Here is a 25,897-nt window from a genome sequence, read left to right as displayed (position 1 = left end):
TTTAAAAATACAGTGATAATTGGTTTTATTAAACAATCATTCTACCGGATGTTTCGCACTATAAGGCACACTTAAAATCCGTTAATTTTCTAAAAAATCGACAGTACGCCTTATAATCCGGTGCGCCTTACGTATGAATTCTGGTTGTGCTTACTGACTTCGAACCAATTTTATGTGGTACAAGGCGCTCAAAGATCTGTCAAAAAATGTTTAGTACGCTTTGGTAAGCTACGAAGCCACAACACTTGATGGATTGCAGCAGCATTAATGCTACCATAGTCAGGATCCTCGCAAAGTAATCTGGGTCCAAAATTCAGTCCGCTTCAAGTTCCAAAGTCAAACGAACACTGCGGCATCACTGAGATTTCAAAACTGTCTACAGTGGTCCCTCGCTATAATGCTGTTCACCTTTCGTGGTCTTGCTCTTTCACAGATTTTTTTTTTGTGCAATTTTGCATGCTTTTTTTGGGGGGGGGGACTGCACATTGTGTTCTGTGTCCTGAGTCGCTGTAGACCATTGTCAATCAATCTCGTGCCGTGGTCCAGTACAGTACAGAATGCATTCAGCTTGTCAAATTTACATAAATCTTCGATCCATCATTGTGACTCCGAAATGCTTTACTGTATGTTTGTACGTTTTCACCCCAACAAACACAACAATATCGATGAAACGTTTTGCACCATCAAAAGCAACCGCTGGTGCCTTTGGTTTCATTCTATAATACTGGACTTATTTTTCTACGAAGGTTTGAACTTTGAGAGTGTTTAAACAAGAGAGAAAAGTGTGAAAATGTTCATGCCTGTCTGAGAAAGTTGTATAAAGTGTGTAGTGAGGGGTTTTACAGGTTTAAAACATCTACAATAATTATAAAAAAATTAAGTTGGCTGCTTCGCGGATTTCACCTATCGCAGGTTATTTTTAGAATGTAACTAAACGAGGGAACACTGTAAATTCTTTCATCTTTGATCAGCGTCTCTGCTTTACCGGGTGTAACAATTAAGTTTAACATCTAGGCATCCATGAAAACAGAATTTATTAAATTTAACAGAGTTAGAAGTTAGCATGATATATGCTAACTTCTGATATACCATGTTCTGACTGAGAGATTTCTGAAAAATTTAAAACGTACAGCTCTGCTATCACTTCCAACATGAATGGAGTCAGAAAACTAAACAACAGTGACTTTGTAGGTTTACTGAAGTTGGACTAGCTGGTATATAATGATGTGCTATGTGATCGCTAGCGACACAGCTATGTTAGCATAACATAAACACAGTGAAGCTGGAGGATGAATGCTAACTTTTTTCCAGTCAATTAAAGTTAATGTGAGGATTCCCGATGGTTAGGGAAAAACGCAATCGCATGGCAGGATGCTGTAAACTTCAGTCAGGAAAACAACTGAGATAATCCATCCACAATACGAGGTTAGTCATTAATATACTGCAACAACATAGGAATAGAGCAGCTGCGAGAAAATTCAACATTAATGAATCAGTGGTACAGAAGTGGAGGAAGCACGAAGAATGAGTTGAGTTAAACTTGACTTATCTGACTGCTTTGTTTTGCTTAATGCGCCTTATAATCCGGTGCGCCTTATGTATGAAAACAGACCCGTTTATTGACAGTGTGCCTTATCGTCCAAAAAATACGGTAGTCATTTTTTGTGGGGTCCTCCAAAAGGTGCTGTATATTTTCCCCATGACATAAAATGTATCATCCACAAATAAAACAAACTGTAATATAGCTAAAGCTCTACATCATTCTATTCAAGATGAAGTTTCGGACCCAATATTGACCCCTTTGGGACTCCACAACCAATGCTCAAATAGTTTGATTAACGTTATCTTCACAAGTTACTGCCTGTTGGTCAAATCACTCTTTGCCTTTGTAATTGCATGCATTTCCAATTCATCAAATATTACCTGGTCAATTGTGTCAAAAGCTTTCCTCAAGTTGATAAAAATTCAGACTGTGTACTTTCTTTGATCAATACAATTTTTTTTTGTCACAGATCTGGATATGAATTAAAATCTGCCTCAATCCTAGCCAGAGACTTTTGAGTTATCGTCTCCTGCTCCTTTGGTGTGCTGTGTGTGCTGGTCTCTAGCAATATACATAAAATGCAACTAGCTGAAAGACAATGTCAACTGTATTCAAGATGATACCAATAGTATGACTTCCACAAACTGGAGCCCGTGCATATGTATTTTAATTGAATTAATATGAAGTTCATGAATGTTCAGAAAGCAGACATTTGTTGGAAGATGTAATTGAACACTAATCAATGTACTTTTATGGGAACAATATTGTTTTTTTCCCTATTAAATAAAGTAAAAAATCAGTACCTTTAAATTGAGGTTAAATTTCAATACTAGGCGTCATGGAGTCAATACTACTTACATGCAAAGTATGTAAGTTCCAGTATGATTACTTTGTACTTCAACTACATGTTGAAAAAAAATGAAAGCAGAATGAATCAGTTTCTTCTTACTCAAAGCCTTCTTTCCCCTTCCTTGATTTATCCCTTGAAAGGAGCCAGTTGAGGTGGTTCGGCCATCTGACAAGGATGCCTCCTGGGCGCCTCCTGGGTGAGGTGTTCCGGGCATGTCCCACTGGGAGGAGGCCCCGGGGCAGACCCAGGACACGCTGGAGAGATTATATCTCTCGGCTGGCCTGGGAACGCCTTGGTGTTCCCCCAAATAAGCTGGAGGAGGTGACTGGGGAGAGGGAGGTATGGGCTTCTCTGCTTAGGCTGCTGCCCCCGCGACCCGGCTTCGGATAAAGCGGATGAAGATGGATGGATGGATGGATGGAATGAATCACCATAATTGTACATTTGCAGTCATGTGACATCAGCACAGAGATTTAAAAGGAATATTATCTTATTTAAATGTATCATTTTTATTTATTTGTTTTTCTATCTATATGAAAAAGACATAATTACTTCTTCTTTCTATTGAAATAGACTTTTTTATGAGTCAATGCCACGACCCATTATAGCTTTCTTTGTGTTCATCTCTGGTCTCAACAGGATTATGTAACATTTCGGCCCAAACAGTGTGATCAAGAGTCCAAAACTTGAGGCCAAGATGGCAAATACCTCCACTGCATCTGCAAGTTTACCTGGTGAGCTGATATAAGCAGGAACAAAGGCCACCCACACAGCACAGAAGATCAGCATGCTGAATGTGATGAGCTTGGCCTCATTAAAACTATCAGGGAGATTCCTTACCAGGAATGCAATTAGAAAACTGAGGACAGCCAGCACACCAATATAGCCCAATAACACTGCAAAACCAACAGTGGACCCAACTGCACACTCATAAATGATCTTATCGTTGTGGTATTGGGTGTTCTTATGTGGAGTTGGAGAGGAAGAGACAAGCCAGGTAGTGCAGATGGCTGCCTGAATAGATGTAAGAAACAGAACTGTTCCTCTCTGTTGCATTGAACCAAACCACTTCAGACTGGCTCCCCCTCCTGGCTTGGAGGCTTTGAACACAGCCAGAACAACCATGGTTTTTACTAAGATGCATGAGACACAAAGCACAAAGCTGATCCCAAATGCTGCATGCCTGAGTTGGCATGTCCACAGCCTGGGTCGTCCAATGAACAACAGTGAACACAGGAAACACAACTTGAGTGACAACAATAGCTGGAAACTAAGTTCTGAATTGTTGGCACGCACTATGGGTGTTCTGCGATGGTAGATAAAGATCCCTAGAACAACAGCACATACAAATGTGCCCAGTAATGAGGTTGCTGTCAAACAAATACCCAGAGGCTCATGGTAGGAGAGAAACTCTGTCTTCTTTGGAACACAGTAGTCACGCTCGGGGTTTGACCAAAAATCCTCTGGACAACTGGTACACTCCAAGGAGTCTGATACAAAAGGGAACATTGGTGAAATGCATATCATTTTTCATAATAATGAAGTTAAATATGTCATGCAGAAAGAATAAAACGTACTGCTCTTGTTAGTGATTTTTCCTTCAGAGCAAGGGATGCAGTCAAAGCAGCATTTGGGTTCCCCCTTCCTTCTCACCATGTGGGTACCAGGAGGACAGCTCTCAGTACATACTGATCGAGGTGGCTACATGAAAAAATTACATGTTACCTCTTACAATGTTATTTTACTTTTGTCACATGTACAGTATAATTCTACAAAAACTATATATAACCTTTTTGGATTCAAAATTCCAGAATATTTTGTCTTCATCAAGTATGAGCTCTTCACCTTTGAAAGCTGACCTCTTAACCTCACCCACATTCTGAACTTTAGTGCTTCCATCAGGGAGCCACATCCAGTTCATCACATCGTAAATTGGTAATGCATCGCCATTCTCATCAAATGACACCTGATCACCAAATGAAGTGGTGAAGTTCACCCTTTCCAAGTGATAAACAAGCTGTTGCAAAGGGATGTATATGAAATTCATTAGTTTTGTGTGGAACTGCTACTTAATAATCAAATAAGATCTATTATACTTGGTTATATGAACTCATTACATTCCGGCTCCAAATCAAACAAGTCACTTCACTAAAAATCTTGTGTATTTATATATGTTAATGGTCGCATTGATCTAAAGACATTAAACATTACTTTTATTCCTGAGTACAGAAAATTCATTTAGCTATTTTCAGCAGTTTTTCTCATGGCATTGTATTGAATCCTGCAGTAGGGATGCACCGATACCGATACTGGTATCGGGTATCGGGGCCGATACTGTAAAATGTGTGCGTACTCGTACTCGTAAAAGTTAACCGATACCATGAACCGATACTAATGTAGCCCGGATGGGAATTTGGGAGTAGATACTCATAATTCCCATGGACTTGAACGCCACGGTAACATAAGGTGTTCACAGTTATGTGATGTAACTGTACCCTGAATTTAATTTGCCCTGTAATATGTCACAAGGTAAATGCAGGTAATTAGAGCAATCAAACTGTTATGTTAATCATAAAGTATTATTTTATGGTATGTAACTCTGAAGGGAGTTAAAATATTGTTCAGAGTTCTAATTTTCTGGAGGCCCGTGAAGGTAGCATAAAACGGGACCTGTGTATCTGTTGCAATGGAGGAGGAGAAGAGAACGGCATGGAGAGATGCACGAGGTTAGCTGAACCAAAGTGAGAGACTCGGCTAGTTTTACTGAGGTTAACTAGCACAAAAGAGTGTGTAACTAGAAAGCTAACTGTGTGGGAGCTTCGCAACAGAGTGTGGGTGAAGTGACTTTGTTTCAACGGTCGCACCACCGTGGAAAGCTGTGTTTCCAGCTACGATCGCCGAGGCTAAAGGCTAGCCCGGACTGCTTGGCTGCATCACGGAGGCAGCCGCTATGGACTGTCGGAGAGCTGGACAGTGGCGGGCTAACGTGCTGTAGCAGAGACAGCATCGGGTCCGCAGGGAGTGGATTTAGTGTGGGACTGGTGAACGGCGACCTACCGAGCAACGGAACTGTAAGTCAGACTTTTGTGCTCTTACTGGGGAGAAGAGGATTTTTCTCCATCGTCCAGCGTGAGCAGCAAACAGGCCTGCAACAAGTGTGAATGTGAGTGTGTGTGGGGCCCATGTGTGAATATTGTATGTTTAGTGGAGTTATATAACGTGTTTTGGAGTGTATATTAGTGAGTCACTTACCAAAAGGTGATAACATAAGTTGGGTTGTTTAATATAATTTGAAAGGGAATTATTTCATTTATACAATGTATTTCATTTGGTTAAGGAATTGGAATATCATTTGAGTTTAAAAAAGGGATGTGTTGTACAGTATTTGTCTCTGCCCTTACGTTCAGTAAACGTTTCGTTTGTGTTAAAGAGTTGTCTGGGGTCGTTTCTTTACTACTGGTTAAGTTTAACTTGTGTGTGGTAGAAGTATCGGATTTTGTACTCGGTATCGGCAAGTACTCAGATCCAAGTATCGGTATCGGATCGGTTTGAAAAAATTGGTATCGTTGCATCCCTATCCTGCAGTGTAAATTCTGTTCTGAAAGTATTTATAGAGTAAAAGAATTAGGTCATCGGTGGAGTGTAAACTGATATCACACCTGCCATGGTTCCAGTGTGTGTAATGTTGCACAGCTGTCCCCACTGAAAGATCCTTTTCCTGGCTTGCACTGAAGCATATCATCAAGGGAATACGCCAGAGCATAAACAGCTTTGTACACATTGTACTCAGGCCGCAGATTGGAAACGTCCAAGAACTCAGTGTCCACATTTTCAAGATTTTCCTGTCCAGTGCATATTGTACCTCCACCTTCCACCCAGCCTGCTGGAGGTGGTGCAAATCTGCACTGAAATGTGAATTCCCAAAACTGAGTAATCTGAAATATATTTAAAACAGTTTGTCACAAATAACGAAAATATATCATGAAAATATATAATTCTTGCAAGTACACACAGTAAAGGGTTCCCTCACCATACTTCTTCCGTAGCTAGTGCTGTGGTGTAGATTGGGACGTACTTGTAACAGGAATTCCCTCAGCCCTCGTATTTCTCCTCGACGAATTGCAATACCCAGTGTACCAGCCAGGTATGGCATAAGTTGAGGTGTTTGTAGCACAGCAGCTGCTGTCCAGGCTTCACTGGCTATCCACTGCAACCCTGTTAAATTGTTTGCCACTACCTGTGATTTGTATTACAACAAATTTATAAAGTGAAATTGTAAGTTGCAGATATTTTAGTGGCATTACAATGACAGTAAAGTAATTGCTTATCTCCTAGACTAGCTTTAGAGGATTATTTATCTGTACTTGTTCAAAGATATTATACATGATTTTTGTAACTTGTAAAAACAAAATTGTTTTAAAATCCAAACCTCTTCCATAAGATTGATCATATGACTCTCATGCGCAAAGACAATGACCACATGAGCTGTGGATTTTTTAATCACATCCACTATCCTCCTTAATTCATCTGTGTCTTTGTCCCAGGGCAAAACTTCAACATAGGCCAGGCAACCTTCACCTGACAGACTCAGCTCAGATTGAAAGGCTCTGGCTGCGTGAAGTCCATAATCATCATCACTGATAAGCAGACCTGCCCAAGTCCAGCCAAAATGTTTTAGGATGTGAATAATAGCACGTACCTAAGTGAATATAGATTAAATTCATTTACTCATTTCAGTATTTGGTCATCACCATTGACAGCAATTTAGCTATGTTCTCTATACAAGAACAAAACAGAATATAGCTGTATATACATAAAATATTATTTTAATATGTTTATGTCATTATGTATTGTGTTTTTAAATGGGAATTTTGTTCTTGAAAATCCCTTTAGTCTTTCTATTTAAATTTTTCTGATATATTTTCACCTGGAAAGCATCACTTGGGATTGTCCGAAAGAAGGATGGATACTTTTGACGGTCACTCAGGCAGGAACATGTGGCAAAATAACTCACCTGCGAAAGATACAGACTGAATATTTTAGAACTACTAAAAGCCTTGGTTTTCTTTAGCTTTGTCAGTTGTTATTGCAGTGTGTTTTTACAAGTGATATTAAATTTGCAATAAATTCTAAATAATAGAAGAACTATTATATAGATGAGTAGAAAACTTACCATTGGCACTCTGTACAAACCTAAGACAGTGGAGATAGCAATAGAACGTGTAGAGGAAGAATCACCAACAATCCCTATGACCAGAGGATTTCCAGCACATTTATTATCTAATATAATTTTCTCCTCTTGACCACTGGCTAATGACAGTGCTGCACGGAATCCAATTCCAAGTTCAAGGCAGTTATCATAAAGAGTGTATCCCAGAGTCACATTAGGTAGCAGGTTGGAGTTTCTGTTGATTTCATCAATAGCAAAGGCCATGGTTTGTGCCTGCCTAAATCCTAAGACATCAAAACTAAGAAACAGGAAAGATTACTATTAAAAAATGTAGCAAACTACTTTATATTTTTGCAATATGTTTTCCAAGTATAGATTCTGTAAATACTGACTAAATAACTTAATAGAATTAATTATAGTAATATTTAATGAAAAAATAAAGAAAGAATATGAACTACTCAAGATATGTGCATCTTTTAACATTAGTATTTTTTAAGTGTAATTTAGAGATATAAATTACATTACTCATATTTCCCTTGCATTGATTTCACTGTTTGTTTGTTTTTTGTTCTTTTTTTGTTGTTGTTGTTCCCCAGATATACATCCCAGACTTACCCATGGCAAATAGGCTGCTGTGGCTGTGAGGTAAAAGACAGGTCCTGAATGCTTGAAAAAAAGTGGACTTGAAACAGTCCTCCCAAAATCACATCTGCAGTCTTGTGCATCCCATTCAAATGAAAGTGTCCAAGTAACTGACAGGAAGAGGGTAACAGAGAAGAGCATGAAGCAGAAGAAAAGGAATACACCAAAATAAGTAAGAAAAAATTAGTTAGCAAATATGACCACATGACAGCTTTCTGATTCCTGAGCCTAGTGATTAGGTTTTATTGCTTTGCTATTCCTTTTTATTTGCATGCAGTGTTGGTAATTCTTTCACACCACCCATCAGGGAAATTGAAGGAGTAGGGGCAGGGCCTAAAATTCATTTCAGTTGAGATTGCTTTTGTATGGCAGTCTTAGGCAATACTGTAAAAAAATTAGGTCTCAAAAGAACTGAGTTTACTTTTTGTATGGTGTTACAATCAAGTTTTACATTTATCATCTGCTATAAAGGCCCAATGAATATTCTTGTAGTTCCACCACCATGCAAGATGTACATTGAGAAAGCATATATAATTCATGTACAACAAGTTTCATTGTGAAAGTCTCATCAAGGTCTTCTTATTAATTCAATTATATTCAATTCAGTTCAATTTAATTCAGTTTTATTTATGTAGCACCAAATCATAACAGTGATCTCAAGGTGCTTTATATTGTAAGGTAAAGACCTTATAATAATACAAAGGAAACAGTAAAAATTCCAGCAATCATATGACCCCGTATAACCAAGTGCTTTGGTGACATTGGGAAGGAAAAACTACCTTTTAACATGAAAATGCCTCCAGCAGAACCAGGCTCGGGGAAGGGCAGCCATCTGCTATGACTGGTTGGGGCTGGGGGAGGAAGATTGGACAAAGACACACTGTGGAAGAGAGCTAGGGAGCTAATAACAACTAATAATTAAAAGCAGAGAACTGCATAAACACATAGCAAATAAAAAAGATGACTGAAGAAGAAGCACTCAGTTCATCCTTGGACTCCCCCAGCAGCCTACACTTATTGCAGCATAACTAAGGGGGCATTCAGGATCTTCTGGTCCAGCTCTAACTATATGCTTTATCAAAAGCATAGGCTCATTTCATAGGCTGGGGGTACAGCTGAGCCTGTCTAGCCTTCAGATTTGAGACGTAACAAAGTACAAATACTTAGTTACTGTACTTAGTACAATTTTCAGGTATTTGTATGTGGCGGAGGTGTGGTCTCTGGCTCAGCTGAAAGGACAGGTTAGTGCAGTGAGCTCAAGGGGCAGTGCCAGGGAGGCTGGAGGGACAGGTGGAGATGATCGGATGAGGTTTTTCCTTCTTATAGTGAGGTGGGAGAACAGAATAGAGGTGTGTCCAGCCAGCTGAAAGTTGGTTGTTGTGGGTGCTGAACCTAGGACGTTATGTATGCAAAATCAGTAAAAACTGCTAAATCATAATAGTGTGTTGGGTCCCGGTACTTTACACTGTACTTTACTTGAGTAGTTTTTCTGACTACTTTTACTCCTTACATTTTTAAACAAATGTCTGTAATTTCTAATCCTTACATTTTTAAAAAAGCCTCATTACTTTTAGTTTGACGCATTTGAGTTGAGTTATTTTATCACTGCGAATCTTGATACATCAAACCGTTCTGAGCCTAAACAGTAAAACATGAATGGCACTCCCATTTGTTTATCACCAGAGGATGTTGAATAAAAAGGGATAATGTGCAACAAAGTCAGTGGTTAAAAGTGGGAATTTTTTGTTTGTTTGTTTGTTTTTGCCACAATGCTGGAATGACTGCAGGTGTCTGTAAGTTGTAGGTTCAGCATCTAGCTGGCCATACTGAAGAGGAGCGAGCATAAAGAGGGTTACTTTTTTAAGTGGGAGGTTATTTCAAATGCAGCATTTCTATCAGCACAACAAACATCAGCAAACACACAAACTGTGTGCAGTCTCACAGTGTGTTGCTAAAATTCTAGCTGCTGTATTTCACAGGGAGAGAAAGAGAGCTAACTTCACTCAGAGAGGGAGAAAGGATAAGAAAGACAGGACAGTAGCGGAAAAAGAGAGGTTAGATTTTAAAATAAGAACTGCTCAGTGGTTTTTGATAAACTGGAAATTTGAAGCATACATACAAGTTCTCATGTTTTTAAATCAGATATTTGGTCTGTGTCATGGCCAGGTGGCCGGATTGCAGCGTGGACCCAAGTGCAAGACACAATAATGGAGGCAAAATAGGATTTCACACATTTTTTCCTTTACAATGACATGAATCAGTGAGCACAGGAACTGTCGTGGGGAGTATCTGTCCGTAATGGCAAGCCACAGAGGACAAAGGCACTAAAACAGAGGAGAGGGAGATTACTGATCTGAGCAGTTTGGAACAAGGGAGAGCAATACTGGTGTGGACTGTGGCTTACTTGGGTTTGCACGCGATTGAGTTAAGAGAAGTGGTCTTTTCGAATGAATGTCCGGGCGAAGGCAATATCCAACCTAAGTTCCATTTTGTTAGCGGAGCCATTGGGCAGGAGGACAGGCAGGCAAAGTTGGTGAGTAGTTGCAAATTCTGAGAAGTGTGATGCAAGACTGGAAGAAAACCTTAGCTTGAGATCACCGTCCAGAGGTGAGCAAGGAAGGTAAGTGTGGCATGGAAATATGCATGACTGCATGAAACAAGAGGAAAACAAGGTAAATATAACCCCAAAACAAGGAATTACTGTGAGGTCAGTTACCACCATAAGGTACCTGACAAACTGGCAAAGAACTGGTGGGGATGCTGATCTTAAATACACCTGCTGATTATCAGTGACGAGGAACAGATGGTCGAGGCAGTTGTGGTCTCTGAGCTCCGCCCCAGAGGGGCGAACACCACAGGTCCAGGCCAGAGTGGAAAATCCTAAACACGCACTCAGATCATAACAATCTGTATATGTTAGGGTGACCATATTTTGATTTCCAAAAAAGAGGACACTTAGCTCAGTCATGAAGAACTTGCTTAAAGAAACATATTAAACATATTTAAACGATGCCTTCTCTGTGCGGTTAATGAATTATGAAATAAAATAAGTCATATAGGCTTTTACAAGTCAACAAGTGCAAAAAAAACCAAACTTAAAAACCTCTGGAATTAAATAATGGTACAGAAATAATGCCTCATCTGCATAAGAAAAATTACCAGTACTGGGTCGGTATGAGGGCTGGACTGGGACAAAAAATTGGCCCGGGCATTTTGCCTAGAGACCGGCCCACCAGATATTATAGGAAAAGCCATAAAGCCTTTGAATGAAAACAAATGCTGTTGTGACAGTGATGTACACTGTCTTGTTGGTATATGTATGATTTCTATACATGTTACATCAGATGAAAACTTTGGTTGTAAGATTCAGATAATTATTTATTAAAAGCTAGACATTTTAAATGAGAATAAGAAAGAAAAGTATTTCTTTGTGCCCCCCTTTCCCTGTTAATGCCCTACCTGGCCCCCTGGCAAAACTTTGCTAGACTTGCCCCTGCACAGTTACCAGCTGTCAGCTACATAGAAAAGGATCCTGGTGTTATTTGTCTCTCAGAAACGGTTCATAAATTCCCTTCAACTCATCCATGTCACCTAAAAGGTAAACCTGTTTCTCCATCACCGGTTCAGCTCTGATGATTCAGTAAGAACATCTGGTTCGAAAATATGCCCCGGTATGCCTGATGGCCAGTCCAGCTATGGTCGGTACAAGGGAAATTTCTTTTGCAGTTTGTCTGAAAAGAAGCACTTGCGCTTTGGGCGCAGAACAAGCGCTCACAAAGCAGCAGTTCGGGGATGACCTCTCACACATGGGTCCTCTGTCGGACTATAGGAAAACCCGGACATTTTTATCAATCTCGAAAATCCCCCCGGACGCCCCGGAAAGAACGTGAAAAGTTCTTTCCGGGGCCATATACTTGGTCACCCTAGTATATGTGACATTATGTTTTTTCATATTGTGCAAACTTGCTGTAACTCAAACTGAGGTAGACTGAATGCTATTTAATGGCTGCATGAAAATACTTAATAAAAGGATAAACTGGTTAGTTTGCTGTACCTTGATGGGTTTAAAGTAAAGAACAGTGTGTGACTGGCACACAGTGGCTGTGGTTCATGGTGTTAGGTTACATCAAGTGTAGCAGAGACTATAATGATTTTTAGCCGAAGATGCTTAGATTCCAACTTCATACCAGCTTTGTACCATCTAGACAGCATAAACCAGGGGTGTTTTAGATGTGTCCTTGATCCAACACAGCTGATTTAAATGGCTAAATGACCTCCTCAACATGTCTTGAAAAAGTCTAAAGTTTGTACCCCATCACTGATATAATTTATCATCATGTTAATATAGGACAAGGTTCAGTTAGCTTTGCACAGAAATAGAAACCTCCAAAAAGCTAATATTTACTTTCTTACTTTGAGTACATTTCAATGCCTGTAGTTTTTTACTTTTACTTAAGTTAAGAAGTTGAATCAGTACTTCAGCTTTTACTGGAGTATTTTTAATAGAACTATTTGTATTTCTACTTAAGTATAGAATGTCTGTAGTTTTGCAAACTCTGCCAGCCTCCTGCGGACTTCATGCTGCCACCACCGCCATCTGCCATGGACTACCCTGTCTGCTCTGTCTCCGCCAGAGACAGCCATTTGGTCCTGCCTCATCCCAGCCAGAGGCCTTAGGTTTCAGGTTTCATGTTCTCACATGTCACGTTCTGTGTACCTAGTGTTTAGTGTTTAGGTTTTCCCAGTTTAGTTTTTGTTAGTTTAATCTTAGTCTCTCTTTATTTCGTATGTTGTGCAGTCGAAAATAAAAGTCTTGCTTTACGGTCCAGTTCCATCTCCATTGTCTGCATGTGGGTCCACTCTTTCTGCACTCCACCTGGTCTGCTGCCCCAGACCTGACAATTAGTTTATAATTCTTAAATCTTAATCCTTAAATCCTTAGTTATTTTTACATGCATGTCTGGCTAACTTATATCATGAAAGATAAAGATTCCTTTATTGTAGCTGTACTTGGGCATTGTACATTGAAATTGGAGCAGACGTAATGTTTCAGCAGAGCTTATGTTTTAGCAGATTAGTATACACACTGTAACGATGGTTAAAGGTTATTTTACTGTGTTAGGCTGGCTATCTCTGTGCACTGTTGTTATTTCGTTAAAGATACATGTTTGGTTGTGCTGCAGGAAGAAGTGAGTTAGTGTGTGCGGGAAGGGGAGGGGGGTGCTTGTTGCTGTTGTCCAGAGCTGGAGGGAGTGGGTTGTACCAGAAGACTTTCCCCGGGGTTAACGGCCTGTTTGCCTGTACTTATTTAATAAACCGATAAACTGAGGTCAAAACCGTCTGGTGTTTGAGTGCATATGGGAACATTACACTGGTGTCAGAAGTGAAGACAAAACAAATAAAAAACCTGACACCTGGAGCTGTTGCTGGCGACACTGATCGACACAAGACCCGAGGATGTTGCCAGACAAGATTAAGAAAGAGATTCAGGAGAGGGAGCTTCGTCTGCGCTCACCTGCCCATAGAGTGAGGGAAACTGCGCTGTGGCTGTCGGCTGAGGCTGGATTTTCTCCAGGTTTGACTAGACTCTTTTCTATTGATTAAACTTTTTGCGCCATGACCATGGTTTCAGCGGGACAGAGTTGTCATCGCATGGCATGCCATCACATGATGTAAACAAACATGGTGGCACCCAGCAAGCTGCGGCGAACATAAAAAACGCAGGGCGCCATGGGAAGTGTTTATTGCACATTTTGAACTGTTAGCTGTTGCAACAGGCTGGTCTGAGGAACATAAGGCTCTCCAATTGGCTTTGTGCCTGTGTGAGGATGCAGCTGCATGCCTGCTGCTGCTGAGTGAGGAGGAAAGGAGAGACTATACTGCTCTTGTTGGGGCACTTCAGAGACGTTTCGGCCAGTATAACCAGCTGGTGCTGCTGAGGTCAGAGTTCCACAACAGGCACAGATTGTCTAGGGAGCCCCTTCGTATTTTGGCCTATGATGTTGAGTGTCTTTGCAGGAGGGCGTATGACAACATGCCACCTTCAGTGCAGGTGGAGTTAGCTCGGGATCAGTTCCTGCAGGCCCTCAGCCCTAAAGAGCTCTGTATTCAAACTCAGCTTGCTCGACCGGCCACATTCAGCGCAGCCCTGGAGTTAGCGTTGGAGAGGGAGATGCTTTCAGGATCCTCTGGGGGAGCTGATGACACACACGTAGTGAAAGCTATGTCAGCACCTGTGGAGCAGATGGAGAGGCCAGCGGGCCTGTGCAGTGTGGTCCAGACAGCTTCTCTGCAGTCGCCTTCCCCTCGGGCTGGTCCACGCCGCCAATTGCAGAGCTGCTGGGGATGTGGACAAGTCAGACACCTCATCAGGCATTGTCCCAAGCTTGCAGCAGTGCAGGGAAACGCCCAAGGGCCCATGTAGGTAGGTGGGAGTACAAAGGCCAGAGAGACCGACACCCCCACACCACCTCCTTTACCACCCAGTGCAGTCGTTGCTGTGGGCTGGACCCAGGCTGGTGCCTTTTGCCATGTTCCGGTGACGATTGCAGGGGTGTCCTGTATGGCCCTCCTGGACACAGGGTCCAATGCAGCACTGGTCTGACCTGATATCATTGCAACTGGAGCTGCTGTGCAGCCAACTAATGTGCGACTTAGAACTGTGACTGGTGACCTGGCCCCAATTAGAGGGAGAGGGATGTTCCAGTTTAAGGTGGGAGACCTCGGTGTACCTTATGCTGCCTGCATGGCTGACGTGCAGTACGCTAAATCCTTGGACTGGACCGAACCATCGGTGGTATACTGGACCTGGGCAAAAGCTTTCTAATACTCCCTGAAGGGAAGAGGGTGCAGCTCATTCCTCCCCTGGTCTGCCCGGCATCTGCTGCAGCGATCCCAGGATTGATGAGTATAGTGATTTAGTAGCCAGATCCTCCTGGTTCTTCACTCTGGACCTGCGAAGTGGCTACTGGCAGGAGCCACTGTCCCCTGAGTCCAGACCGAAGACAGCCTTGTGTACCAACAGGGGACTATGGCAGTTAAAAATCCTGACCTTTGGTCTTTGCCACGCCCCTGCCACCTTCGAGAGGCTTATGGACAGTGTGCTGGCTGGTGTCCCACGGCAACAGTGTCTGGTCCACCTGGATGACCTTCTGGTACATGGGAGCTCCTTTGATTCTGCTCTGGATGCCCTGAGACAAGTGATGGAGAGAGTGACAGCTGCAGGCCTGAAGCTGGCCTTGCACAAAGGGCCACAGGACCAGTCCCGGGCTCAGCTTCAACAGCAGCCAGCAAGAGCTCCAATGGAGCGAGTAGCTGTGGACGTCATGGGCTCATTTCCTTGTACAGACAGAGGGAACTGTTATGTCCTCGTGGCCATGGACTGGGATCACATGTGATCCCAGGCCAGGAGGCAGAGACTGTCACTGATGCATTAGTGGATGGATTAGTAGGATGTTGAGCTGTTTTGGAACAGCAGAGACCCTTCACAGCGATCAGGGGCGTAACTTTGAGTCCAAGGTATTTGCTGCCATGTGCGAACAGAATTCGGGATTAAGAAGACCCGCACCACCCCATCCACCCCAGTGCAATGGACTGGTGGAGAGGTTTAACAGGACTCTGGCCCAGCAGCTAGCTATCCTTACCTCAGAACACCAACAGGACTAGGACTACCATCTTCCCCTTATTCTCATGGCCCACAGGTTGGTAGTCCAAGACTCCACCCAATGCACGCCTGCCCTGCTTATGTCCGTGAATCTTTTGGTAGCGGGCCACGAGAGCTGAGGCTCGTACCGGCCCGCACAGCAAAAATAAACAACTTACATTATTTCCGTTTTATTTATTATTCTACTCTGAACAGTGTTTTATTTTGAAAATGACTGAATTCTCTCAGTTACTTCTGTCTATGACACTCTTGAGGCATGTCAAGATACATTAAAGTTAATATTAAACCCACAAGCTAGCAAAATGAGTAAAAAACAGACGTCTTTGGAAGGTTTTTTTGCAAAGGAAAAAAGGCCCAGTGAGGAGACAGAAGAAGAGTCTATGACAGCCACTAAAAAACAGAAAGCTGCATTTAACAGACAATACCAAAAGACCTACCTGAAATATGGATTTATCGCAACAGGTGATTCCCATGCGCCAAGCCCGCTCTGCATAATATGCAGCGACCGGCCTTCCAGTGAGGCAATGAAGCCTTCAAAACTGCTTCGTCATGTGGAGTCCAAGCACCCGACATTAAAAAAGAAGCTTGTGGAGTATTTTGAAAGAAAAAAGTGGGAACAACAGGGACAAACAATTACTGAGGGCCTCCACAACAGCAAATGCAAGTGCACTGAAAGCATCGTACTTGGTGGCTAACCGTATTGCTAAGGCTAAAAAGTCATTCAATATTGGTGAAGAATTGATCCTTTCTGCCACCATTTTCTGTGAACTTTTCGGAGAGGTGGCGGCTGAAAAGATAGCACAGGTGCCTCTATCGGCTAGCACCATCACTCGTCACATTGAGGAAATAGCAGAGGACATGGAGACACAGTTGTTGGAGAGAATTAATACATCACCCTTGTACGCTTTGCAGGTTGATGAGTCTACAGATGTGGACAATAAGGCAATACTACTTGTTTATGTGCGATACCTTTATCAGGAGGATGTGCATGAGTATATTTTGTGTGTGCTATCGTTGACAACCAAAACCACAGCTGCAGAACTATTCAGGTCACTGGATGATTATGTATCAGGAAAACTTAAATGGTCTTTTTGTGTCGACATATGCACAGACGGAGCTGCTGCCATGACCGGATCACTGTCTGGTTTAACTACTCGGATTAAGGAGGTTGCACCTAAATGTGAATATACACATTGTGTCATTCACAGAGAAATGCTGGCTAGTTGAAAAATGCCACCAGAACTTAACAACGTATTGAATGATGTTGTTGGAGTTATTAACCACATCAAAGCACACGTTAACTCACACCTGTTCGAGCAACTTTGTGAGGAGATGAATGCGGCGCACAGATTCCTTCTCTTACACACAGAATTAAGGTGGTTATCCCGAGGGAGATAGCTGGCCAGAGTTTTTGGATTTTGAATAGCTGCTGCAGAGATTTTTCTCAGAAAAGTAGTTACCGCTGGCAGCACATTTCAGTGACAAGGAGTGGTTCGCAAAACTTGCTTACTTGTGCGACGTATTCAGCCTACTAAATGAACTCAATCTGTCCCTTTAGGGGAAAATGAGAACTGTCTTCAAGTTTGCAGATAAGGCAGCTGAATTTAAAGCCAAACTGGACTTGGGCATAATTGACATGTTTCAAACATTGGCAAGACTTTAGGAAGAGACTCAGCCTGAGCACTCATTCTCCCAGCTAGTGCGCGATCACCTGTCTTTGCTTTTAAAAGGGTTCAAACGCTACTTCCCAATCACAAAAGACCCACGAACTGACAAAGAATGGATCCACAACCCCTTTGTCAATAAACTGGGTGAATCCAGCATCTCTTTGCAAGAAGAAGATCAACTGTTGGAAATCTGTTGGCCTTAAAAGTATGTTCGAGACATCAACTTTGCCAGTATTCTGGATAAAAATCATGGCAGAATACCCAGTGAACAAAGTGGCAGATTGCCACAACAGAACTAAAAACCCTGTTGCCATTTCCAACATCATATCTGTGTGAAGTGGGGTTTTCTGCAGTTACAGCTATGAAAACAAAATTGAGAACCAGACTCAGCATACCCATTACGCCCAAGTGGGATCATCTCGTTGCAGAGAAACAAGCACAGGGCTCTAACTGATTGAGTATTATAGTGAGTTATATATTTTCTTGTACTTTTAAATTTGTTTTGTAGTTGTGTGTCTTATTTTGAAAGAAATATTTACGTGTTACCATAGCGAACAAAGAGCATTAAGGAGCAGAGAGGAGGATTGTCAAGTGTGGTAAAGGGGACTCAGGCACAGATCAGGATTCTCAGTTCAAACACGGGTTTAATTACAGAGTCACCAGGTGCACAGTATATACAGTGGGGGAAATCCAGGGATCCAAGATTCCAAAAGGGGAAATACAACCGGCTGGAAGGCAGTGGGGTTCTGAGGAGAAGATCAATAGCACAATCATACGGGCGGTGAACAGGGAGCGTGCGTGCCCGATCTTTGCAAAAGACCTCTCTTAAGTCGTGATAAATCCGCAGGACTGCTGAAAGGTCCGAATAGTCGGGCAACGCATCCGTGTTCAGTAGTGAGACGGGAGGAGTGATAGACCGAAGACAATGCATATGACTCCCCCCCGTAATTTTCCCCTTTTGCCAGTCAATTTGTGGGTTGTGGTGCACTAGCCAGGGATAGCCTAAGAAAAGTGGTGTGAGTGGCGCCCTAAACGCGGAAAAACAAATCTGCTCTGTGTGATTGCCCAAAAGGGAGAGGGAAAGCGGTTCCGAAACATGGGCTATATCGGGTAGACACTGACCTGACAGTGTGTGAACATGAAAAGGGTTTGGCAGCGGTTCTAGCAAGATATTTAATTTAGTGGCGAGAGAGGTGTCAGGAAAATTTTGCTCCGCTCCGGAGTCCATGAGAACAGAGAGAGAATGGGTGACAGTCTGAACAGAAAGTTTAGCAAGCAAGAGAAGTCTGGGGAGAGAGTTACTACTCCACACCATCTCTATTACTTTTGCCAGTGCTGGGCAGATGGAAACCGAATGGCCCTTGTGGTCGCAATAATCGCACACACCGGCAGCGAAACGGTGTTGGAGCTCCGCGGGCGAAAGCCGTGAGCGTCCCAGCTGCATGGGTTCCTCCTCCTCTTCACCGGGGTCAGACTTGCGCAGCCCTTGAGCCTCTGTGGAGGCTCCGTGAAGCCCCAGGGGTTCGTAACTCACACATGCACACGTACTCCGGTGCACACGTACTCGATCATCCACCTGAATACACAGTGTGTCATGAGGGCATGTAGGGAAGAAGGCAATTCACGAAGCATTAGTTAATCTTTGAGTTCATCATTGATGTTGGTGAGTAATGTGCTTTTGAGTGCCTCTTGCCCCCACCCTGTCTGCTCAGCCAAGGTAAAAAAAATCAATGGAATAATCGGCCATGCTCCGCTTACTTTGTCTGAGAGCGAGTAAGCGTTGGGTGCTGCCTGCGCCCATGTCAGTATGCGATCCTGTAGTAACTGCACAATTAACTGTACCAATTAGAAGGCGAGTCACGGCGTTTTGGACAATCTGCAATCTATGAAGAAGGACAGAATGAAGCCCAGTGTATTGGGAGTTGCAATAGTCTAACCTGGATGTGACAAAGGCATGGATAAGCTTTTCTAGATCCTTACGTGTTAAGTATGGCTTGGCCTTAGAAATTAAACGAAGTTGATAGAAACAAGATTTAATAACAGAGAACACATGCTTGTCAAGCTTAAAGGAGCTGTCCAAGTAAAAACCCAAATTACTCGCATAATCGGAAAGATAATCAGCAAAGGGCCCAAGGACACCAGTTAGATGGGCTCTAGGGGTATGACTGTCAAAGATTGCAATTTCCGTTTTCTTGTCATTAAGGATAAGGGAATTGTTCAGCAGCCAGTCTTTAACTTCACTTATACAATCGAAGAAGCGAAGCATCGATGAAGTATCATCCTGTCAGGAGAATTATTCTAAAACACTTCTTCAGTTGAGAATCAGAGAGGAGAAACACAGTTTTACTTGTATACAAGGGCAGCACAGAGCAGGGCTCTGTGACACGCGCTCTGAGACTGCCCTGGTCTTTATTTATACATCAGTGGGTGTTTGTTCTTTACATTGGAATGTGGATGTTTAGGTGTGGGTGTGTGTATGTGTGTGTGTGTGTGTGTGTGTGTGACCCCATAAACGACTTCCCTAAACCTGCTGGTCTGGAAAATCCAACAGTTCATCTATATTTAAAAAAGCACTTAGACTAAAACTGACATAGCTACGTTTATCCCACCGTAAAACAATAAAACAAGGTATGACCTCTCCCATGCTCCCAGGATGTGGGTTTGAATACCAGAACACCCTGGAATGCACACAAAGCCTACTAAAGATCACACATCCTATCACTACACAATCGATTATACACCTCTAAGCATATATGGAAACTTATATCATTAAAAGATTATACTGACTACTAAGTACAATTTTCCATTGACACATCCTCAGGCAATTCAAAATAAATTTGAATGCCATCCGCGTAGCAATGATAAGAGAGTTTGTACTTTTCAATAAGACGACCAGGGGGTAACACATATAGAGAAAACAGCATAGGACCCAGCACAGACCCTTGAAGGATACCACAGGTAATGGGGCAATGGAAGAGGAGTAGGTACCCATCATGACAGAGAAGGACCTCTCCGATAAGTAGGATTTAAACCAACTAAGGGCCATACCCGTAATGCCAACCAGATGTTCAAGCCTCATTAAGGGGATATTATGGTCCACCAAATCAAAAGCAGAGGACAGGTCCAACAAAACTAAGACCGCGGGGCGCCCAGAGTCAGTAATTAAAAGAAGATCATTAAAGACATTAAAGTTTCCGTACTATGGCGCAGTTTAAACCCAGATTGGAATTTATCCCAGATGTTATTCGCATTCAGATAGGTCTGAAGTTGTGATAGGACTATCTTCTTGAGGATATTTGACAGGAACAGAAGTTGCGAGATAGGTCTGTAATTAGCGAGGTTTGAGTAATCTAGGGAACGCTTTTTAAGAACAGTTTTCACTACGGCATGTTTAAAGGCAGCTGGAACACAACCCAGTGACAAAGAAAGATTGATTAGTGATAATATACAAGGCCCAATTACATTAAATCCCTCCTTAATAATCCGAGATGGGAGAATGTCGTGAACAGAATTTGAGTTTTTTAAACAGTCAATAATTCCCTTTAGGGTAGGAAGTGACACTGGTTCGAACTGAGCAAGTGTCATAGAGCAGCGTAAAGCAGGGGCTTGGCACATCACCGGAGCTTTTAAGGCTCTTAAGGTAGAAAGTTTATCAGTGAAGAGATTTAAAAACTGCTCACAAAGAGCCAAAGAAGCCAGCCACGACGCTTCAGGATAAGGGTTAACCAAGGAGTTAAAAATATTGAATAAAACAGGTGGATTATGACTATTATTCGTAATGATGGCCAACAGAAAAGCCGCTTTAGCCATCTTAGCAGATTTCTGGAATTCCAAGCGTGTCCTGCGTAAAATATCGAGGGACACCTGGAGCCTATCCTTTTTCCACCGCCTCTCAGCTTGACGGCAGGTACGGCGTAGGGCTCGTGTAGAGTCATTTAACCAAGGTCGGGAACAGCTTCTAGGACATTTCACTTTTATAGGGGCCACAGAGTCCAGTATGGAGGTGCATATAGGAAGTAGGGAGCTGGCAAAGTCATCAAATAAAGACTGTGTGATGCCATCTGTATCAGGGAGCACAGATTCAGAGAAAGACGCAGAGAATTCAGCCACAGTCCCAGAATCAATGATACGGCTAAGGCGTCGAGGGCCCCCAAGGTTCAGATCAGTTTTGCATAGATCAGCATCAAAAATGACTGGAAAGTGGTCAGATATCCCAGTGTTGTTAGTGTCCCTGACACAAATGTCCAATCCATGAGAGAAAACCAAATCAAGTGTGTGACCTTTAGAGTGGGTTGGAGCATTAACCCACTGGGTAAGATTAAAAGAATCAGCTAAAGCAAGAAAGTCTTTGGCAAGCCTATCATCTTTACAACAGATATGAATGTTAAAATCACCAGCAATAAGAAGACGGTCATAATTTAAGCAAATAGATCCTAAAAAGTTAGCAAAATCATTGATAAAAGTCTTGTTGTATTTCGGAGGACGGTAGACCACAACACAAAGAGCCAGGGGGGGACCAGCAAGTTCCAATAATTGTGCTTCGAGGTAGAGATGGCACGATACCACTTTTTTATGTCCGATACCGATACCGATATCATAAATTTGGATATCTGCCAATACCGATATGAATCCGATATAGTGTTTTTTAATCAATAAAACTTTTTTTTTTTAAATATCTTGCTGCATTTTGTATAAGGTCATACTCAAGTTTAAATAAACAACAACACTAAAGCTATTCTGTTATACCTGTATGCAAAAAATATACTGTGCCCAAAATATTTCATAGTTCAGCAATACTGATCAATCTAATAAACTTAAACCTACTCCATCCTCCCTATTCTGGTATTTTAAAGAGTACTTAGCAGAAATATTAAGCAACCTAACTAATAGGGTTGCAAACTCCCAGCAAAAAAAAAATAGGGAACCACCCCCCACCCTCCACCTCATGATGCTTAATCGACGTAATCAACTTTAATTTGATGCAGTGTGAAAAAAAAAATGCACAGAAATAAATTATTTTTTAAGAATAATTAAATAGATTCAACATCTTTCTTCAACAGAATTGCAGAATTCACAGATGGTACTTTCCCAAAGGAAAAAGTACTATAGCTTACTAGGGTATATTAGACTTAACAGTTACTATATACAGTAATGGACTTCTATACATTTTACATCAGATTAAAACTTTGGGTGTAATATTCAGATAATTATTTATTAAAAGCTAGACATTTTAAATGAGAATAAGAAAGAAAAGTATGTCTTTGTGCCCCCTTTTCCCTGTTAATGCCCTATCGGCCCCCCTGGCTAAACTTTGCTAGATCCGCCCCTGCACAGTTACCAGCCGTCAGCTACGTAGAAAAGGATCCTGGTGTAGAAAGCAATATTAAATAAATTCTAACAACAGCTTATCAAGGTTAAATGTTTTGCTGTTGTTCAGCCGCTGGTTTCCTCTTTCTGGTGAGAAGTGGGCCAAAAACAAAGAAGAGAGATGGACTCGCGACAGAAAAGCCGATCAGCTGATCATTGATCAGTTTCATGATTGAAGTAGCAGCAGGAAGAGGCAGTCGCTCCATATATTGGTTGTTAAGCTTAACGTGGGAATGCTTTACTAACATTCAGAGATGAACTTACACACTTGCTTTACTTCTCTCTGGGATAACTTCCTCGGAGATGAAATGCTGGTTTGGTAGCGAGGCTACAAATACACACAGCCGCTCTATCAGGTGAGGCATACTGCTGCAACGTGCTACGGTTATGAGCCGAGTTACGCCGTGTCGCAAGTTTTGTGAGGTGCTTTTTTGATATTTAATGGATCGGATTACATTTTTTATTTCTCGCCGATATCCGATCCAGTAATTTAGGTCAGTATCGGACTGATACCGATACGTAATATCGGATCGGTCCATCTCTACTTCGAGGCTAGCAAACATAGGTGGGGCAGCTGCCGTATCTGAAATTTATTCCGAAAGACCACCGCAAGTCCTCCACCCCTGCTCGAAAGCCTCGGTGAGCTGAAAAAAGCACAGTCCGGGGGAAGGAGCTCAGAAAAGGGAAAAGAGTCACCAGTATGAATCCAGGTTTCCGTCAGGAGCAGTAAATCCAGACCCGTAGTGGCAAAAAAGTCATTCACGATAAAAGCCTTGTTCATCAACGACCTAACATTTAATAATGCCATCCGGGCCAAACACGCCAGGTCGTGGTTAGAGGCACATCTCAGGCAGCGCAGGTTGCCGTAACGCACGCCACCTCCGGTAGCCTTAAGCCAACTCCGAGCTGGCGAGCAGGTCACCGGGAGGGCTGGGTATGCCTGACTTTCAGCAGGGCACATCCATTGATGATTGAGCAGTCTAAAGGTAAACTGCTCCTGGAAAGCCAAGGAAAGACAGAGAGTCCCGATGGTGAAGTCGAAGCCAGCCACGACCCGTGCTTTAAGATGAGCCTTAATCCGTACACGGACACTGCTGCGTTTACCCCGGTTCCTACGGCGTCTCCGGTGAAAAGGAGGCAGAGGTAGGCAGCGTGAACCAGAGAGAGAACCCGTCTGCGTTAAGATGGTATCACTGACGCTCCAACACAGCTCCGATCTGTATGGGTCCAGCCCATAAGTATGGAGTGGGCGAAGACTTAAAAGAGTAAGCCGGTCATAGGTAATCAAAGCAAAGCCACCAGAATAGCATATGAGCATGTCAATAGAAAATTGTACTTAGTAGTCAGTATAAACTTTTGATGATATAAGTCTACATATGATAGAATACTGCATGATGACCTTTTGATGACTTAGACTGTTGTCCACTACAAGACCTGTTTCTGTTTTATAAATTCTTTCTCACAGTGATAATAGCTGAACAAGCAGTTTCACTCCTACCAGGAAGAGGAGAGCTGGACACTTTTATCTGTGCTCCCTAACAAGAAGAGGGGCCGCGTCCTTCTGAATCTCACAACGCACACACATACACCTGAGCCGCTCTTATCTTCACTCCCTACGCACTAACATTCCTCTGCCTATGAATAGACGTATTCACTGTTGTATTACTTTTGTATATACCGTACTTTCTGGACAATAGAGCGCACCTGTAAATAAGCCGCATCTGCTCTATTTTTAAAAACATTTAAAAAAAAAAGATATACAAGCCGCACCCGGCTATAAGCCACAGATATCTATGATGAAAAATTAGATATTTACTGCATGTACAGAACGATTTTGTACTGTAAATGTACGTGTGTACTTGAACAGATTCTTTCCGAACAATGCCTTTTAACACGGCAGCAACTTTGCTGATTAAAACGGAACAGAACCAAGAGAAAATAACCGCTATTTATTTACCTTCATTTTTCCTGTATTTGAAACCACAAGTCACTTTAATCATCTTCGCTGAAACCCATGAAGTCCCACCTTTGAAATCTTCAATATTCATTTCGCGGGCGATTGTTTTGGCTTTCAGTCGGATCTGTACAGTGGATACACCTCGGCCACCTGCTCTCTGTGTGTTCACCCATTCCTCCAGGACATTTTCAAGTTCAGGCCACCTGCTTTTATGTCCTCTGAAAGCTTTTCTCGACTTTTGGCATTGCATGAGCTCTTCCCGCTGCCGCCTCCAACGTCTCACCATAGACTCATTGACGTTAAGCTTGCGTGCAGCAGCGCGGTTTCCCTCCTGGATAGCAAGATCGATGGCCTTCAACTTAGAACTTGCATGATGAAGGGGCGAGGATTTGAAAATAACTACCAGTTGGTAATTTGTTGTGCGTGTTCTATCTGCTAAAGAAAAAGTAGCGTATTCTTCTTTGCATTGATTTTTCATCTATCTTGTTTTTTATTCTAATTCTGGTTAGAGTGCCCCTAGTGGTGGAAGAAAAATCCACAGAATAGCCGCACCTTTGTATAAGCCTCATGGCTCAAAACCTAAGAAAAAAGTAGCGGCTTATGCTCCAGAAAATACGGTAAATAAAGACCAGAGCGGTAACAGAGCGCACATCACAGGGCCCCCACTCTGGTGTGAGTGTTCTGTGACCGCCCTTGCAAGTAAAAACTGCAGCGTGTGTGTCTTCACTCTTAGACTCTCAGCTGAAGAAGTGTCTTTTAGAATAAATCTCTTGACAGAGCAAAAGGACGAAAAGCAACAGAAGACGAGGACGGAGACGGCAAGCCGAGCACACTGGCGGCATCTTGGAAGGTTCACAAGTTCTCCTCTATTGTGAGCAAACATTTGGTCATGACACTCCATCATAGCTGCCAATGTGGCGAGGGTGGGGGTTGAAGCAGCTGAATCTGCTGAGTCCATTTCGTGGCTGGATGATTCTGTCACGTGTGGTAAAGGAGACTCAGGCACAGACCGGGATTCTCAGTTCAAACAAAGTTTTA

At 42.5% G+C, this 25,897-nt stretch overlaps 1 protein-coding gene across 1 annotated transcript; it reads right to left on the bottom strand.

The window, feature by feature from the left end:
* Positions 1–2,778: 2,778 nt before the first annotated feature.
* Positions 2,779–8,524, bottom strand: LOC100705623 (extracellular calcium-sensing receptor). The gene is made up of 9 exons (XM_019367462.2): positions 8,179–8,524; positions 7,567–7,861; positions 7,321–7,407; positions 6,823–7,092; positions 6,424–6,630; positions 6,053–6,328; positions 4,183–4,410; positions 3,971–4,094; positions 2,779–3,883 (listed from the first exon to the last, which is right to left on the bottom strand). Exons 1-9 carry the CDS (start codon positions 8,409–8,411, stop codon positions 2,973–2,975), a joined length of 2,631 nt encoding a protein of 876 aa, XP_019223007.1. The 5' UTR covers positions 8,412–8,524; the 3' UTR covers positions 2,779–2,972.
* Between the last annotated feature and the right edge of the window lie 17,373 nt (positions 8,525–25,897).

Source organism: Oreochromis niloticus, linkage group LG14, assembly GCF_001858045.2.
Source record: "Oreochromis niloticus isolate F11D_XX linkage group LG14, O_niloticus_UMD_NMBU, whole genome shotgun sequence".
NCBI classification, from domain to species: domain Eukaryota; kingdom Metazoa; phylum Chordata; class Actinopteri; order Cichliformes; family Cichlidae; genus Oreochromis; species Oreochromis niloticus.
Note: the sequence above shows the minus strand (reverse complement) of the source record. Positions and strands in the feature narration are given on the sequence as shown.